General features: G+C 45.4%; 3 protein-coding genes across 3 annotated transcripts; 1 reads left to right on the top strand and 2 right to left on the bottom strand.

Annotated features, from left to right (window-relative positions):
- The first annotated feature begins 9 nt into the window (after positions 1-9).
- LOC119209193 (protein lifeguard 3-like) lies at positions 10-7,821 on the top strand. Its single transcript, XM_037458316.2, has 12 exons — positions 10-253; positions 4,261-4,578; positions 4,869-4,936; positions 5,057-5,121; positions 5,208-5,261; positions 5,350-5,400; positions 5,474-5,513; positions 6,531-6,568; positions 6,651-6,738; positions 6,823-6,918; positions 6,995-7,048; positions 7,128-7,821. The coding sequence occupies exons 2-12, from the start codon at positions 4,266-4,268 to the stop codon at positions 7,275-7,277; spliced, it is 1,017 nt and encodes a 338-aa protein (XP_037314213.1). The 5' UTR covers positions 10-253; positions 4,261-4,265; the 3' UTR covers positions 7,278-7,821.
- A 1,510-nt stretch (positions 7,822-9,331) lies between these two features.
- On the bottom strand, positions 9,332-11,960 carry si:ch73-71c20.5 (DUF4748 domain-containing protein). The gene is made up of 3 exons (XM_037458345.2): positions 11,852-11,960; positions 11,420-11,687; positions 9,332-10,179 (listed from the first exon to the last, which is right to left on the bottom strand). Exons 1-3 carry the CDS (start codon positions 11,919-11,921, stop codon positions 10,008-10,010), a joined length of 510 nt encoding a protein of 169 aa, XP_037314242.2. The 5' UTR covers positions 11,922-11,960; the 3' UTR covers positions 9,332-10,007.
- Positions 11,961-12,017: 57 nt separating this feature from the next.
- mcm6 (minichromosome maintenance complex component 6) lies at positions 12,018-17,308 on the bottom strand. Its single transcript, XM_037458251.2, has 18 exons — positions 17,050-17,308; positions 16,730-16,876; positions 16,528-16,638; positions 16,320-16,407; positions 16,034-16,195; positions 15,769-15,934; positions 15,529-15,677; positions 15,261-15,411; positions 15,030-15,171; positions 14,604-14,745; positions 14,398-14,505; positions 13,991-14,146; positions 13,670-13,798; positions 13,420-13,584; positions 13,144-13,279; positions 12,887-13,060; positions 12,611-12,750; positions 12,018-12,522 (listed from the first exon to the last, which is right to left on the bottom strand). Exons 1-18 carry the CDS (start codon positions 17,145-17,147, stop codon positions 12,415-12,417), a joined length of 2,472 nt encoding a protein of 823 aa, XP_037314148.2. The 5' UTR covers positions 17,148-17,308; the 3' UTR covers positions 12,018-12,414.
- Between the last annotated feature and the right edge of the window lie 874 nt (positions 17,309-18,182).

An 18,182-nucleotide genomic window follows, 5' to 3' on the forward strand; every position in this document is an offset into this window, starting at 1 on the left:
CGTGCCGTACAGGAAGTGTTCTTCCCCGCTGTCTCACATCTGGGTACCGCCGCTCGACACAGAGCAGCAGGGCAGCCATGATAACAGACGCACGCGCACGCACAACGTGACGTCAGCCCAGTGTACAGACTCGCCTCCGTACTTCAGAGTAAACAGAGGGCGTGGCCCACACCGGGAAACGCTTCGGTTCGGACATTACGCCGCTGTGGACGGCAACGACCAGACTGCTTCTCCGCCGGCATCATTTACTCTGGTGAGTAGAGGCAGTTCTCCGTGGACATTGTCGTGTTTCCGTAGCGTTGGACCTGTTGAGCGCTGTTGAGGAGCTGGTTAGCTGCGGGCTAACCCCGCTCACCTGAGAGGGCTTCTCGCGAGCCCAGGTCCATTGGGTGGAGTGCGCGTGGCCTGGACGCGGTGAAGGCAGCTGAGCCACGACGGTGTTTGGCCAAGGAAACTTCCAAGTTTAGTTTAGGTACAGTTAAAGTAATGGATGCTACGGACTGTCAAATGGGGACTTCTCGTCTACACGAACATAGTTGTTTGTTCACAAAAGTACATTCCGACTAAAGTCTTTGAGCCAGCATTCATTCTCCCGAGGGCCCGGCACCGACTACAAGTATTACACTCGTGACAATATTTAGCTCGATCACCTTAAGACCGCTTTTTGGATTATATGATAAGGTAGATCGAGCGAGAATTTCTCTTTGGGGAATAATTTCAATGTTAAGTGAAAAAATATTTCCATGTTAAACAAATAGGTTAATGTATATTCTAAAAAGTTTCGTCACCAGTGTCTGTTAATATAATTATGTAAGAAATTCAATGGTGGCGAAACAAATTCAATATGGCTGCTAGATAATTTGTTACTCATAATTCAAACTTTTTGTTGCTCTTCGATCAAGTTTCTGATGGATGATGTATTAGTAAAAGTTGTCATTTTGATTCAAATTATAATGTTTTTAAGGAATGAGGTAACATTCTGTTAATTAACTCTCTGAGGTCTGGTTTTTACATATCTTCTTAAATTCGCCTTTTATGCCCATGCATAAATGTCACATTCTCATGTCTTTATATATTTTCAAATTTGCAGAGCAATATCACCTCGATATATACTGAGACATCAATTGACCCTACCAACCAAACCAAAATGAGAAGCCATCATGATTGATGGGTATTCTGTTCATTTTTTGTCCACTAAGATACCAAAAAAGGTTTGAAGAATATGCTGTCCTTAATGTTGATGCAGGCTTATTCAGATCCGTAAGACCGACATTGTGTTTGTCTAATGGCGTTGCCGTCTTGAATCACCAAGTGAAAGATTGTGTCACTTATCTGCTTAGCTATTTGGAACATAAGTTGCTCCACTCCTGAATTGGTCTGGCAGACTAGACTGAATCCTGATTTAATAGTTATTTATTGAGACCGTTGGGCCTTCAGTTGATCTAGAACAGTGGTTCTCAACTGGTGGGTCGGGACCCACAAGTGGGTCGCGGACCCGTGGTCGCGGGCCGTTGCATGGGAAAAAAACACTGATCTAGAACAGTGATTCTCAACAGGTGGGTAGCGGGCCTTTGCATGTGAAAAAAAAAATTCATCCTGTGGACTTTTTTATTGCAGCGGAGTGTCGTTTTCTTTGCCGGCTGTCTGTTCATGTTTTCAGCAGCGTGTGCCAGGTTGGGTCAAACCATTCTGATATGGGGGAGACATTGGGTTTTTAGGATAATTAAACATCCTAAATATAAAATTCAGCTTATGAACTTGATTTTGAATAAATTTGAGATGTTGAGAATGTTTCTCAATTTGGGTCGCGGCTTGTCATTAAGGGGTGATGGTGGGTCCCGGAGCCAGACCAGTTGAGAACCACTGATCTAGAAGGAACCAAGTCTGATGGTCCAATGCAAGCCCCCCCCCTCCCTCCATGGCACCTTGTCAGTCTTCGTAACTATATTATTGTTTGTATTGTGGGTGAACCTAAGAAGGTCAGTTGTGATTACTTTTTTTTGTGAACTGACATTTTTTTAAACAAAGTAATTAATTTCCCTCATGTGTAATTGGCATAAGTCCTTTGTCACAGACACAAACCCTTGGCAAATATGTCTTGGTGATCTGATAAACAATGATCTTTATCATTGATTATTCTGCATGTTGGCAGAGCAGAATACAGAAAGGTTGATTGCATAAAGGACTCGCTAGTAGTCACTCGCCAATAAAAAGTCAGTTGAAACAAATCCTAAAACAGTCTGAAGGAGAAGGTTGAGCTTTGGTCAAACCGGTTCCTTCTCTCTCTAGGTATTCGTCAGTACCTTGGCAGGACATCAGTCGCACAAGGCCTCGCTGCCTGTGATGTCACTGATGTTTCAACAAGATATTTGATGAATTCTGCTTTGTTAAGTGACATGGACGTAAACAGATTGGAAACAATGTGCAGCAGATATACTCTGATACATCATCATGACTACATGTGATAATCCAATAGGGAAAACAGTTTGAACTCTTTTCTCAGAATGACCCACCGTTCCAACGGAAGAGTTACGCCCTTCTATCCAAATACTTTTTCGGCCTCCCGTCTGCTCAACAGTGTCTCATTGACCAGGCAGGGGATGGGCCCTGCTCAGATTCTCTGAAACACTTTTTCCATTCAGTGTTTTCTGTCCTGTTGCTTGGTGCTCTGGGTGTGAGGTAATGGCAGCATGTGGCGGCAGCTCTTGAATTCCTTTACTGTGCGTATTCCCCCAGTGAGCCAAAAGGAAACCTCCTTTGAAACACAGTTCTGTCTTTTCTTAATATTGGCTTAGTTATTGTAATTTTGTAGCGAGTCACAGATCATCTGCTAAGTCTGTGAATCCATTTTGGGAGATATTGTGTTTCAAAGGTTAATAAAAGTGGTTTCATTTTTGGGGAATAAAACGGTATTCTGCTGAAGTACCAACATTTATTAATTTTAATTTAAACCACATAGGGCTGCAACTAACAATTATTTTTGTAATCGACTAATCTCTAATGACTATTTCTTTGATTAGTTGAAAAATCGAATGATTATTTACCACAATGAAGGAGCGTGTGAACAGAGGCAAGTATTCATTCTGGCTACAACGTGTGGTCGTTTATTTCCATTCAATAACGATTCCAATTTGAGTAACAAGTTAATACAAATGTAATCATCATAATGGATACATTAAATAGAAACACAAAATGTAAGTGCAAATATTCGTTTAAAAGAGACGGATGACGAGAACATGACAAGTGAAGAGCATGATGCTCTGTCCCGACTCCTTCACCTGAGGGAGCACGAGCCTCTGAAAACTGCTTTAATTATCACATTGTATGCTTTAGTATCATAGTTTTTATTTTGCTGGAGTAGATCTATCGGAATTGTGTTATATGAAGTTTAAGTGAAGGTTAACTATTCAAAGCAAACGAACAAAAAGAGAGGCTACAATAATTCACCGATTTACTACACTGCATTTAACATAATAGCGTTAGCAAGCATCCTCCATGAGACGTCAACCGCTAAGTGTTCATCTTATGATAAGTTAACACGTTTAACATGTCATTTAGCTGACGCTTTTATCCAAAACGACGTACAATAAGTGCATTTCCACATAACACAGAAGAAAGTACATTTTCATCAAATAAGCAGTTACAAAACATGTTATAGAAAAGTGCCATTATAAGTACAATTTAAGTGCTATCATTTGTTAGTGCTACGGTTTGCTAGTGTTTTAGTCAAGGTAGAGTCTAAAAAGGTGTGTCTTGAGTTTTCGACGGAAGACGTAGAGGCTCTCTGCGGTCCTGATGTCATCAGAGAGCTCGTTCCACCATCTGGGAGCAGGACAGCAAAGAGTCGCGATCTCGTCGAGTGCTTTTCTCTCAGTGAGGGAGGAACAAGCCGCTCGGCAGATGCAGATCGGAGTGTGCGGGTTGGGATGTAGGGTTTCACCATGTCCCGGATGTAGACTGGTCCCGATCCATTCACAGCATGGTACGTCAGTACCAATGTTTTGAACTGGATGCGGGCAGCCGCTGGTAACAAAAGTTAACTAAACTTACCCAGGAGGGGAAGACGTGGCGGCTCCAGCACCCTCGCATTTTACATTTTCATGCGTTGCCATGGTGATGTATAGGGGAAAATTTCAAGGCTGGAGATACTGATGTAAAGTGATATGTGAGAAGCTGTGTAATAACTGGCCATGTGTTTGCTCCCTACTATTCTCTCACCCTGTTGTCTGCTTTTTCATTGACCGAATGTTTATCTCACAGGCCCAATGTCCCGGTCCGACTACCCGCCGGTGTACGATGACTCCCGGGGGCCGCTGTATGCGCCTCAGGGGGGGAATTACCCTCCGCCTCCTGCGTACGGATTCCCTTCTTACGGGGGTCCCCAGATGGGCCAGCCTCCGGCCCCCTACCCTCCCGGTCCAAGTGCCCCTCTGTTCCCTGGGCAGCCGGGGGGCTTTCCTGGCATGCCGTACCAAGGACAGCCCCACCATGGGGGGCCTCCGGGGCCTGCCTACCCCAGCCCCCCGCCCATGCCCCCCGTCATGCCGGCCACTATTTCCTCAGACATGCTGAGCTCTGGTAAGATGCTGTTTGAGTTTGTGTCTTTGAATGGGTTCGGATTTTCTTTCTTTTTTACAAATGTTCAATAACAAAAACGCTCTAGTTTGTTGGACACATTTAAGAGAAACACCCATCAGCAGAATGTCGAACACGGCCGTGCTGATGCAATAAAGTTAAAATAAAGTAAAAAACAGGGAATGTAGCTCTCTGCGAGAAAAGGAATTACAGTATTTCCCAAAGTGCTGAACCGTCATTTTCTCCCGTGGCTCCTTTTTGGTTGGCGCTCACCTTTGTTTCTGCTGACCCAGGTGACGAGTTTGCGGCGAGCGGCGGCGGTTGGGATGAACTGAGCATTCGGCATGCCTTCATAAGAAAGGTAAAACACACCTGTCGCACAAAACCACAACGACCACAGTCATGTGTCATGTGTCAGCATCACGTCTGAGTCGCGGAGCGAGGAGAGAAGCCTCAGGGTGTAACACGCGTCTGTTTTCAGGTGTACTTGATTTTGGCGTCTCAGCTCCTCTTCACCACAGCCATCGTGGCCGTGTTCACGTTCGTGTGAGTAGGCCAAGTGCTTTATGTGTTTGTTTGTGTGTGTGTGTGTGTGTGTGTGTCCATCTGTTGATTCTGACTGTGTTTTCCAGCCAACCTGTCAAATTGTTCGTGCGACGTAATCCAGCCGTGTACTGGGCATCATAGTGAGTCTTCAAACCTCTTTTGTGGTATCAAAAATATTATATAATTATATAATATTAATTTCTTAATCCCTGTATTTTGCCTTTTCAGTGGCGTGTACTTCGTCACCCACCTTGTGCTGGTCTGCTGCAAAGGCCCCCGGTGAGCACTCAGGCTTGTAAAGAATAATTCATATGACAGCATTCAAAACTTTAATCTCACTCTTTCCTTTCAGGAGGAAGTTCCCATGGAACGTCCTTCTACTGTCCATCTTTGTAAGTCACATCACTTGCAGTTAACTTTTATAAAGAATAGTTACTCTGTTTCCTGCCCTCGGATGTATTCTAACAGCTCTCTCAGTGAGGTTTCCACCCGCCTGTGTTATCTCAATGCCAGAAGTTTGACTTTGATATTATATCTAAGCAGTGAGTCAGCGTAATTGGCTGCATAATGCATTTGATGCCTTGTACCTGCGTCTGAGTTTTATGATGTTTTATTTCCTGGAGCGTAGACTCGCTCGCTTTACCGCACCGTTGTGACGAAAAGTGAGCTGAGCCGAAAGGCAAAGCTCACGATCTACCGGTCAATCTTCATTCCTGCCCTCACCTATGGTCATGAAGGATGGGTCATGACCGAAAGAACTAGGTCACGGGTACAAGCGGCCTGAAATGGGTTTCCTCAGGAGAGTGGCTGGCATCTCCCTTAGAGATAGGTTGAGAAGCTCAGCCATCCTCCGCGAGGAGCTCTGAGTAGAGCCTCTGCTCCTTTGGGTTGAAAGGAGCCCGTTGAGGTGGTTTGGGCATCTGGTAAAGGATGCCCCCTGGACGCCTCCCTTGGGAGGTGTTCCAGGCACGTCCAGCTGGGAAGAGGCCCCGGGGAAGACCCAGGACCAGGTGGAGAGATTATATCTTTACACTGGCCTGGGAACGCCTTGGGATCCCCCAGTCAGAGCTGGTAGATGGGAAAGGGAAATTTGGGGCCCCCTGCTGGAGCTGTTGCCCCCGCGACCCGACCCCGGATAAGATGAGATGAGCATAGACTGCCTTTCAGCAGAGTGTTTTTAGCACAACAAAATATGTTGATGTTGCAGTAATATATCATGATGATAATAATTCACTATTTTAGGGGGAATCCCTTCTTTTCTGTTTAGTTTTCCTCCATCCCTTTTATAGCTTGTAATCAGATTTTTTTGATGAGGTAGGTCACTTACAGGTTGTTGTTTTTTGTGAAATCATGTGATGTTACTCAATTTATAAATGAAAATGAAAATTACTTTATATATTTATTTTCAGACCCTGGCTTTGTCCTACATGACTGGATCCATTTCCAGGTAAAAGCAACCTGAAATGTCTCTGTTGTAGAATCCCAGTCCCTTCCCCCCAGAATCAACCCTGCTGCTCTTTTGCTTTTAGTTACTATGACACTAAAGCCGTGTTCCTCGCTCTGGGGATCACAGCCGTCGTCTGTATCGCCGTCACGGTCTTCTGTTTCCAGACCAAGGTGGGTGGGGCGCGCCGCCATCACATGGCCGCATGTGCGAGTCCTGGTTGCATTAACTTGGCTTTTTGTGGTTTCTCTTTCTAGGTGGACTTCACCAAGTGCCAGGGCCTTTTCTGTGTCCTCGGGATCGTGGTGTTCGTGACGGGGATCATTTCAGCGATTGTGCTGTCATTCAAATACGTGCGTCAACCAAAACTCACGCACATCGCACCTTCTTTGAGGCTTAAATGGTTGATCTGAATGTTTGTCTCTGTAGATGCTGTGGCTTCACATGCTGTATGCAGCTATAGGGGCCATCGCTTTCACGTTGGTGAGTGTTTTGTACCGTGTAATGTTGATTTTTTTTACAGCTGTCGCGTTGTCCTGAGTGTTTGTTGCTCGTCTCGTAGTTCCTGGCGTACCACACTCAGCTGCTGTTGGGGAACAGGAAGCACTCCATCAGCCCGGAGGAGTACGTGTTTGCAGCGCTCTCCCTCTACGTCGACATCGTTCAGATCTTCCTCTTCCTGCTGCAGATCATCGGTGCTGCGACCAAGTGATCGGACCTGAAGGGTACTCGACCCATCCGACGGTCGACGGGGTGCAGACGAGTGCCTTCAAAACAACATTCCGTGCTTTTTAACACTCGAATCAGAAACTATTTCCAAAATTCTGACGCACTCCGGTGAAAATGTTTAAGGTTTGAATTTGATATTTTGTCATAGGTTAATCCCCTGCACAAAACAATGCATCTTGTCTACACCATTAAGGAACTTATCATTAGTTTAAAAGAAATATTAATCCGAATATAGACACTGGAATGTCATCTGAAGCATTTATTCACTGCAATCCGTATATACCCATGTTTTTCTCTGCATGTATTTGTACATATTAATAGACATGGAGCGGGGATGACTATGTAAATGTTGAGTAAAACGACTCAATTTAAACTGATTCCTCCATGTGAGCAAAATTTATTTTTTTGGAGGTATAAAATCTGCCGACCAGCTCTGTCACAGGTTGAAGTATTTAGCGTATATTGCCTCATTTGTTAACTCTTAGCGTGAAGGTTAACAAATATATTTAAACTATTTTATTATTTGCGTTAAAAGGCAAAACAGGCTTTAATGTTAAACAGATTGAGGTCATCTGTGCGGTTAGGCTAACGCACAACACAGCATTAAGAAGTTGCACCAAGTGTTTATCTGCATAACACAGGATGTTACGCAATGTAACATTCGGTATTGATTGTTCCGACCCCAGTATGGAAATCTACACTTTGTATCATCAATATTGATACATTGGTGATTGATTTAGACACTGATCAGTACATCTAGTGACGGACTCCATTCTGCTGTCATGGCTTTATATTAACAATTTGCTTGAATGGGAATACTACATGTTGTGATACTGTAGCTATACAAGTTCTGCATCACTACAGTGCCTTCAAAATAATGTTTTTGAATTAGTTTTTTCTTTTTTCTATAACAACTAAAGAGTTGTACCCCACAGGCCTTGGTAGCGTTTTGTTACATGTTGAGTCTGCTTCTATATTTCATGTTACGGTTCAGTGTCGGTCAGCCACAGGTTGCCAGCAGAGCAAGGTTGTCCATATAGGATAACACAATCAATGGTTTTAATTATTGACTGCAAGTAGGGTTGCAAAAATCCAGGAAAGTTGAAAACTTTCCATGGGAATTAACAAGACTTTTGGGGAAATTATTGGGAATAAAACGGAAGATTTAGGAATAATTTAACAGCATTTACAGCAGACATGCATGCAAAGATTTCTACAAAAAATTAAATTTTTGCTCTAATCTAATTGAGTGGAACTTTATTCTTTCATTGAACAACATAACATGAACGTTTAATATAAAGGTGTATTCCTATGATCACCCCCCCCCCCCCCCCTCCACACACACACACACTTCTAAATGTAAAAAAGTCAGCCTAGTGTCCAATCCAGGGTCCAATCTGAGCCAGGCTTACATAGTCTTGTTCTCTACTACATTTAAATTCTCTATGTTTTTGCAACAAAAAAAAAACAGTCTGTGTGGCATTGTCCAAAAGATCCCAAGTGGTCAACCCCACCCAGCTGGTCCTGTACTCATGTCGATGTTCATCACAAGTGTAGAATAATGTTACATTCATTTAGTACTTGACTCCAAGGAGCTGAAGCTGTCTTTGTAAATATACAGATCAATGCTTTTCATATCAAATAAACATTTTAGTTGAGTTTTAATTTGCATTTATACCAGTAATGGTTGCTGATTCCTAAAATGCAATGTAACTTTTAGCATATCAGCATCAAGGATAAATGTGATGGTCCTCCAGATTGATGTTCAGAAACTATTCTGATTAAAGGCTCGGGCTCAAGCACGTTGCTTCTTAGATTTATCTGAAAAGGTTTGGGATTTTCAGAAATCAAGCTCATGATATTAAGATCCTCTGAATAGTGATTTTCCCCCGACCTACTAATCTACTAAGAAGCTATTATTTTTCTATTATTATACAAGTATCCACTATTGACGCTGTGAGAATTGTCAATACTACATATTGTAGTAGGGACCAAATAAAGTGGGAAGTATTTGATTCACAGTGAAAATGGGTCCATATTAGTTTGATAGCCTACTTGTTAGCTTTCAAAATGCTTCGCAAACTTTATTTTTTAATATACTATATGTACTTATACTTTTTCAAAATACAATAGTAGGACTATCACTTTTTTAAATAGCATTTATTTTAGGATTTTCAACATACTTTCCAACCTTTTAGGACTCTGTTGATATATACTATACTGTGGCATAGTGATATATTTTTATAAGTATAGCCCCATGTTATATAGGTCCTTTGAATCATAAAAACTCTTGGAATATGCTGCACACACAGTGGGGTATGCGTTTGTTAAGGTAAATATCCATTGTTTGACTTCTAATATGAAATAAACGTGTAGTGAGGAGTTTTGATGTGGTTTGTACTGTTAATGATAATGTTTATCATAAATAAACATTTCCTTTATTATATTTACAGAACATCAGCAAACATGGCTAAGATATATGGGATCATTCAGCAAATGCAGGATATTAGATCTTTGTTCATGAGCAAGAAAGAAAACGGTCCTGATTAAAGGCACAGCCTTCAGCACCTTCCTTAGATCTCCTGCTGCCTCCTCCTCAAAAAGGAGGAGTCCTATGAAGTTTTCCTTTTTATAAACTGGAGCTTAATGAAGTCGATATCTTCCTGTGATCAGTCTTTGGGCTTTAGTTCAGAAGAGCTGACATTCATGGGCGTCATTGGTCCACTTTGACGTCCTGTGCGTCGTTGTGGTAGCGGCTTCCTGCGTAGTCTCCCTCATTGGACCGATTCATCCTCTGACGGACCTTCAGCTGCTTCAGTCGGTTCTTGTCCACTTGTCTCTTGGCCAGGATGAAGCCAATGATACCGGTGGGCAGACCGATCATCCTGGAAGAGACATTATTATTTGACTTTGTGGGCAACTCAAGATATGTTAAGATAACTAACAGATTTCAAGCCACGAGGTTAATGTTCTCTTTAAAGTAATTAAATCACATAGTGAACCACCCACATTATCACACCATGTTACTTTGATCATTTACACTCAGTTTGCAGTTAGGTGGTACGCATTGTTAAAGGCGTCCAATACAACATTTTTGCACTAAATGCTGCTCAGTAAAGATGAGCTGATCAACTTGATCCTTTTTGGAGGATGCGCGTTGTGTTGCTGTTGTTACCTACATTAAATTGAGTGGAGCTATTTGTCTACTCTCAACACGCATATGAGTTTAGGGATTCTTTTTGAGGGTCAGATCTTTGTTTTACCTTGATTTACCTAATAAATTATAAACAGGTGAGTTGATTTTATGTCAGACGATTACCTTATTCACTGCCCCTGCAGACTACAGCAGTGAATACAATCTGACGGGTGGATTTGGCGCACAGGCTGACACTTTGCTAATGAGATAAACCAGCAGCTCTCTGCCTTCGGACCATGGTCTAGCAAAAGACTGTAAGATCTAATTAATCAACACTAATATTATGTTATATATATGAGGAGGATGCAGGAAATCTAAGAGGGAACCTGCTCCAGGTTGAACCTGAACCTGAGCTTTTACTTTCTTGCTCATGAACAAATGAAATCCTACTTTAAGCTGCATGATCACATATTTCTAAGCCCTGTTTGCTGCTGTTCTGTAAATAAGAAAAAGGAAATAAATGTTTATTAATGATCAACGGTACAAAAACATACAAACCACATCAAAACGACACATTTATTTGATATTAAAAGTCAAACAATTTCCTAATTGTATATTTATCTTAACAAACGCATACCCCATCGGGTATATTACAAATATTTTTATGTAGTTTCAGAAAGTGATCCTTTGTCAATGAGACCACTCAGCTACTTGTAATTATATAGATTTGTGTAATTGTTTTATGCACACCACTCTCAAAAGTGATATGCGCAGTGTGTGCATCACACACAGGTTACTAAGATTATACTAATCATATATGATTGTTTCGGTCAATGGTACTTCAGCTGTGTGTACTACATCAGCTTCTGCAAAGACTGGTGTTACTGCGGATACATTTTAGGAGGCACCATGGAAAACTAACGTTACATTGTTACGTGCTTTTCGTGTTTTTTGTGTATCGTGTGTGGCACTGAGGTGAAGAGACTCACCAGGCATAGCCGATCACCATCATGGGGTTCCTCGCCTTTCTCTGAGGGATGTATTCAGGACCCTCATCCTCCTCCTCCTCCTCCTCCTCGGCTCTCCGGTCGCCTGTGCTGGCACCGGGTGCACCGGAGGACTGGCGGCTCCTCTGCGGTTCCGTCTTGGAGGCGCACAGGGCGGCAGCAGGGGAGACGTGTAGCCGCGAGTACTGACACACTGCCGGGGTCCGACACCTCTGCGCAAGGAGCCACCGGCCGGGAACCAGGTGTGCACCTGGAATAAGTAAATGACACCTTCATGTTTCAACGATATTTCAAAATGATTAAAGTAACGCTACATTACACGAAAGTCTCAGCCACAGCTTCTGAAGACGGCAGCGCGGGTCGTTAGCATGTCGCTGGCTTACTTTTAACACCGTGTAATGTTAATACTTTTACCTTTAAGTGCCGTCCTGACTGCTGTCACGTAGGATGCCGCCATGTTTGTAGAATAATGCTTATCGGGCATGCGCAGTGAGGCTTAAATTATGACTGCTTCCCCCTAGCGGATGACATCGGTGTTGCGCCACCATGAAACGCAGCAGGAAATCATGGCCGAGGGGTGTTCATGTCAACATTTTATTTATCAAACCTTTAACATTTCTATTCGCTTCATGTCATAATATTACAAAAGACATACAATATGTTGCAACCATGGAAGTGCGTAAGTCTGAATGCATGCTTCCGATACACTGAAGTGTACACATTCAGGGCAGTTCACTCGACTGAGAGCCGAACAGACCACGTCAGTGAAGAACAAGAGAGCAGGATATTTACAAAAGTCAAGTTCACTGAGAAACAGCTTTTCTTTTAGAGCCCCAGAATCTTCTGTACAGTACAAAACAAGGCAAATAACATCTTAAATGTTAACATTATGGATGCATTACATGTGACCTTTCAGAAAACACACATCAACTTCACTGTTGAGGTTTAATATCAACAATGGCGGAAATCCGAGGAGTTTAATCTTCCAGCATGTAGTTAGGGTTGACAACAAGAACTACTTCTTCTGTGGTTGCGGGTTCGGAGCCCTTCAGCCCTGCCGGAGACAGCTCGATGAGGATGTGATCCTGGAGGAGCAGACACACATGGTCAAGTAACGCCGGCTGAGAAAGACGAAACGAGCGCTTGTACTTTTGGAGCTGGGGAAGGACTCACATAGTGCACCAGCCTGTGGAGGACCTTCTCTATTAGACCCTTCTTACTGACGAGCTCCTCCTCAGAGTTGATCTCCGACTCAATCTCCTTCAGATACCAGTTGACCACCGCGCTTTTCTTCAGCTCCTCCTCTTCCTCGGCTACAGTCCGAACAGCAGGGGTGGGGGGGGGGGGAGAAATGATAGGGCTGACTCGCGAAAATGAAGAACCCCAAAAAAAAGATACGGAAAAAAATTGAAATAGTTCCTCAGCAGCAGGAAGCGAGGCGTCTCATACCTTCCTCGGCGTGGCGCAAATGCAGCACCAGCAGGTTAGAGATGCGTCTATACTCAGGGAAGGAGAGCCGAAGAGTCGGTTTGGGCTCTGCGGGTCCGCTCACCCCGTTGGCGTGTCCGTTAATGCCGTTGGCGTGCCCGCCAGGACCGTCCACTCCGATGGGCACAGCGATTCCTGCCAAGGTAAAGTCTGCATTAGATGAAGCACATATCGAAGTTTCAGTCGAGGTACAAACATCTCTGTGTGTGCATTTATACCATCCTCCTGCTGCGGCGCCTCCTCCTCTTCCTCCTCCACTTCGTCGTCCTGCTCCAGATTGATGTCCGGCGTCTCCACTCTGATGATGGATTTGTTGAGAAGACGGAAGGCTTCCTTCACATGTTTGGGCTGAACCTGAAGACACAAAGAGAACCGGGTCAACGGGTCAATAACAGGCGAGTCATTTCATTACAAAACATGAGTTCAATTAACAACTTTTTAAAGGGTTGGGGTTGTGTTGTTTGTTATGGGGGCTATTGTTGATCGGTGCTTACCTCGTCACAGCAGTGCATGCGCGCCATGCCCTCCGACAGGCGGATCATGCTCTCCAGCTGTCGCACCGTTATTCTCCAGGCGGACTTGGTCACACCTCCAGAGCCGTCGCGCTGGCGGAGCCGCTTGTACTGCTCCACGATGAACTCTTCGGATTCGCTGGAGATCTGCGGGGGGGGGCAAGGGTGGAATAAGCAACAGTAAACAAGGGATCACATCTCAGACCTGATGTGAACGCACGCACGCACGCACCTTAGGTTTGAACTGCCGAGCGAAGAGCAGGTATCTGCGGATCTCGTCCAGCGAGTACAGTCGGTCCACGGACTCCTCCCCGCGACAGTGCAGGTCCACGATGCGTCTGGCGATGGCGTAGTCCGTCACCTAGGAGACGCACCGAGGAACATTAGAAGAGCTCAAGTCAGGTAAAACGTTTGCAACACCTGTTGGGGAAATGGTCTTGTTACTGCGTCAGAGGATGCCAGAAATATAAGGATCTAAATGAGTACAACTAATGCAGACAAAAGTAGACTAATTAAGCATCAGTGCAGGAACAAAATGCAGTTAAACACGTGCCTCATTGCAGTCGTCCACCAGGATGAAGAAGAGGTCGAAGCGGCTCATGATGGGGGCGGTCAGGTTAACGTTCTGCTTCAGACTCTTTCCACGGTCGTAGCGCCCTCCGACGGGGTTGGCTGCAGCCAGGATGGAGGTGCGAGCATTCAGGGTGGCCTGGAGGAGAGGGAGGCAAAGTCCCGTTACTCTGTATATTTACTCTGTTCAAATTTGGACTTGAAAGCTGCTTTGAAAGGTTATTAGTTACATGTCTGGTGCCCCCTGAGCATTGCGAAGGTTTTGCGTGACCAAAATAACCTAAAATGCAGTCTAAATAAAAGAAACAGATTGTCCTCCCCTTCCATAATCCACCGGCTGAGTAAAGGCAATGCTCTTTAGGAGACACAGAACAGAACCCCCCCCCACACCTTCACTCCAGCCTTGGTGATGCTGATGGTCTGCTGTTCCATGGCTTCATGGATGGCCACCTGGTCCTTGAGGTCCATCTTGTCAAACTCGTCGATGCAGCACACGCCCTGGAGGAACACACCGGCCATTAACACCCCCAGCACACCCTTCACTCGCTGCCCCCCCCACCACCAATCCGTGCGCTCCGCGAGCCTGGAGCACTCACGTTGTCGGCCAGCATCAGAGCGCCGGCCTCGATGACAAACTCCCCGGACTCCTCGTCTCGGACCACGGCCGCCGTTAGACCTGCGGCGGTGCTGGCCTTGCCGCTGGTGTACACCGCTCTGGGACTGAACTCCTCCACGTGCCTGCACACACACACACACACACACACACACACACACACACACACACACACACACACACACACACACACACACACACACACACACACACACACACACACACACACACACACACACACACACACACACACACACACACACACACACACACACACACACACACACACACACACACAAAATCGTTAAAATAATTACGGCGAGATTGTGTGCACAGCGTCAATGCAGCCGGCCCCGCGTGTGGCCGTTCTCAGCGTCCGATTGGTCCCTGGCGGTGCCGCGTCACGTACTTGAGGAACTGGCTCTTGGCGGTACTGGGGTCCCCGACGATGCAGACGTTGACATCTCCCCTCAGCGAGGTTCCCTCCATGGTCGTCTTGGGAACGCCTCCGAACAGCATCAGCAGGATGCCGCGCTTCACCTCGTCGTTGCCTGCAAAGACACCGCGCGGACGCCAATTCAACAACGGCTCCACAGCTGGAGGACGCGGCGCCGGGTCGGCCGCCGGCTGGAGCACTGACCGTGGATGGTGGGGAAGAGGCTGGTGCACAGGTTGTGGTACAAGTTCTTGTCTTGGCTCATCTCGAACACTTTCTCCCACTCCTTCTCCGTCATCTGGCTCTTGATGCTCTCCGCCGTCTGCTCCTCGTCCCGCAGCTCCTTTCCGCCAAACTGCGACATGAGAAAGCACACTTCAGAGCGGCGGCCGCATTCGGAGCGCGGCGGGTGCAGGTTGCGGTAGGAACATGTCGGTTGTTATCTTGGGGGGGGGGGGGGGGGTCGTCTTACTCGTGGGTTGGTCGGGGCCACGTTGCAGGCCAGGAAGGCCAGTCTGTAGGAAAGCTCTCTGACCCCCAGAGCTTTCAGCCCTTTCAAACCATCAGCCTCAAAGCCCGGGGGGCCTCCGGCGACGCGAGTACTGGTCTCTGCTCGCACACCTGCAGACGGGACGCCATTTCAGAAGGTCTTAAAGGTGAAACTTTTGGGGTTTTTTTAACGATTGCAAGAATTTCTCGCTCTAAACCATACCGGGGGTGGTGAGCTGAGAGACGTCCGGCACCACAATGAGGGTCCCGGTGAAGTCACAGCGGTCTCCGGCCTGAGCCATCTCCACGGCCTCGGCCCTCAGGACCACCTCCAGGGAGCGCGGGATAGAACCACGAGGCAGCTCCGCCTGAGTCTCCTGGATACGCACCTACAAAAGAAAATTACATTTAAATTGTTTAGAAAACTGTTTTAAATCACAAACGTTATGTTGTTACGAAAGTAGGGACGCGCACACACACACAGTTACCTTCTGGAAGTCGATGAACTTGGATTTGTGTGTGTCGAGGTGGAAGCGGAAGCGGTTGTTGCAGACGGGGTTCCTGCAGATGGTTGGTGGAGAGTACTTGAACTGCTGAGGGACATCTTTGATCATCGCCTGGCAGTCCATGCAGAGAAAGGTGCCACTCACCTGCAAAAGTCAACGAAAACGAGAACATACAAGCTCAGCTTCCATGGTTTTTCCTAAGCATTGACACCTCTGGGTGCTTACACACACACACTTTAGTGCATGTATTGACTGCAGGACATCTTACCAGCTCTGGATGTACTGGGTGCGTCCGCACCACCTGGCCACTGATCCTCACCAGGGTGCCAATACGCATGGATGACAGCTCACGAATCCTACAGCGCACAAAGAGTCATGGTTGACGTATTGTTCTCAGATTTCTGGAGAGGTAACCAATACATCCGAGGTTGACAGAAACGGGAAAAAAAGCAGGAGCAGGCGTGTTTGTGTCTTACTTGTGTCTGGTAGGCAGCTCCTCCAGAGCCACGTAGAACTCTTTGTTGAGAGGAACGTTCCCGTGATCCCGAGCAAAGTTGCGCACTGCCCGACAGAGGAAGGGGTAGACTCTGAAAACAGAAGCCCTCGCGTTAACCCACAGCTGGCGCGCAGGTCTGATCGTTCATTGGCAGCGCGTGCGTGTTCCTGCGCCGGGTTCACCTGTAGTACTCCTCCTGCACGGTGGTAGCCAGCTCCTGGTTGAAGCCCTCCAGGTCCGTGAAGCTCACCACCAGGGTGTTCCTCTCGGGCCTGATCAGCTCCTCCGCCTCGCGGACATACTTCACCTCCCCATCCGCGGTCTGGAACCTGCACACGGACACACGCAGCGGAAATAAAATTGTTATACTTAACGATCAACACATCCGCGGTGGTTCCAGAGTTGCGTTGCATTTTAGAAGCGATGGGTCGCGTGATCGGCTCGCGCACAGCTCGTTTCAAGCAGACAATGATGAAGTGAAGCGTGCTGCGGACTGACTTACTCCTCCAAGAAAGCCTGGAATAACTTCTGGCATTTCTCAGCCAACTCGTCTTTCACCATCTCCCCGGCATTCTCCGCGGTTGCTGTGGCAACGTCCATGCTTAAAACGCCGTCAAACAGGAATAAAAATGTTCGAAAAACGGAGACACACACAAACACAACACTCAGCACGCTCTGGTCCCGACAACAGGGTGCTGCCGTTTCGCGCGAAAAGAGACACACGTGACCTATGGCGCGCTACTTTCGACCAATTGGGGTTGATTCTCCGTCCGGTAGCCAATCCGGAGTGAGGATGTTCTTCCGCTGTTTACCGCGACAGGCTTCCGCCTTCAAACAAATAAAGTTATTATAGAAAATACTATATAATATTATTATATAGAAAATATATTTGACATATATATATATATATACATATATATATAGAAACTCTTTTTAGTGGTACAAAATGCTTCTGGAAAATGCCGGGTGAATTATTAATCTTCTCTCAAAATGACAGATAAAGTTATCCATTCACTATTATTCTTACAAAATGTACAACTCGTTATTGTTAATTTACGAATAAAAAAGGAACATCAGTAGGTGTGCGGGGCACACAGGGGCTGCAGTGTAAGTACTCACTTTGACCACTGGAGGGCAGTACATACATTCATAAATGTACAATTATAATTATAACAACAATTATAAATGCACTTATTAATAGATAACTTGATAACGAAACATTATCATTATCATGCTTACACGTTTGGGACGTGTAAGCATGATAATTCATCAATGTAAACATATGTTTAAGTATCAATGTTAGTCCCACCAAAAAATGTTTAGTTGTATTTTCTGACTGCAAGAGCGTCATAATATTCACTTATTTCATGTCCTTAAGAGAAGAAATTAAAACAACTCAGTATTATTACCAATGTTATGATAACTGAGGCTATTTATACTATTCACAACCAGTGAGACGTAGATCTTGATAACTGTAAGTATTTGATAAATCAAAGACATGTTGGCATTAAAGTGAATGTAGTGTTGTAATTGTTAACTTTATTGAATATATATGTGTGTCTCTGTGTGTATTTTTGCCAAAATGGATTCTCATCATCATCATTCTCATCATCATTTGTCTGTTTTGTCGTCTTT

Source organism: Pungitius pungitius, chromosome 15 (genome assembly GCF_949316345.1).
Source record: "Pungitius pungitius chromosome 15, fPunPun2.1, whole genome shotgun sequence".
NCBI classification, from domain to species: Eukaryota; Metazoa; Chordata; class Actinopteri; order Perciformes; family Gasterosteidae; genus Pungitius; species Pungitius pungitius.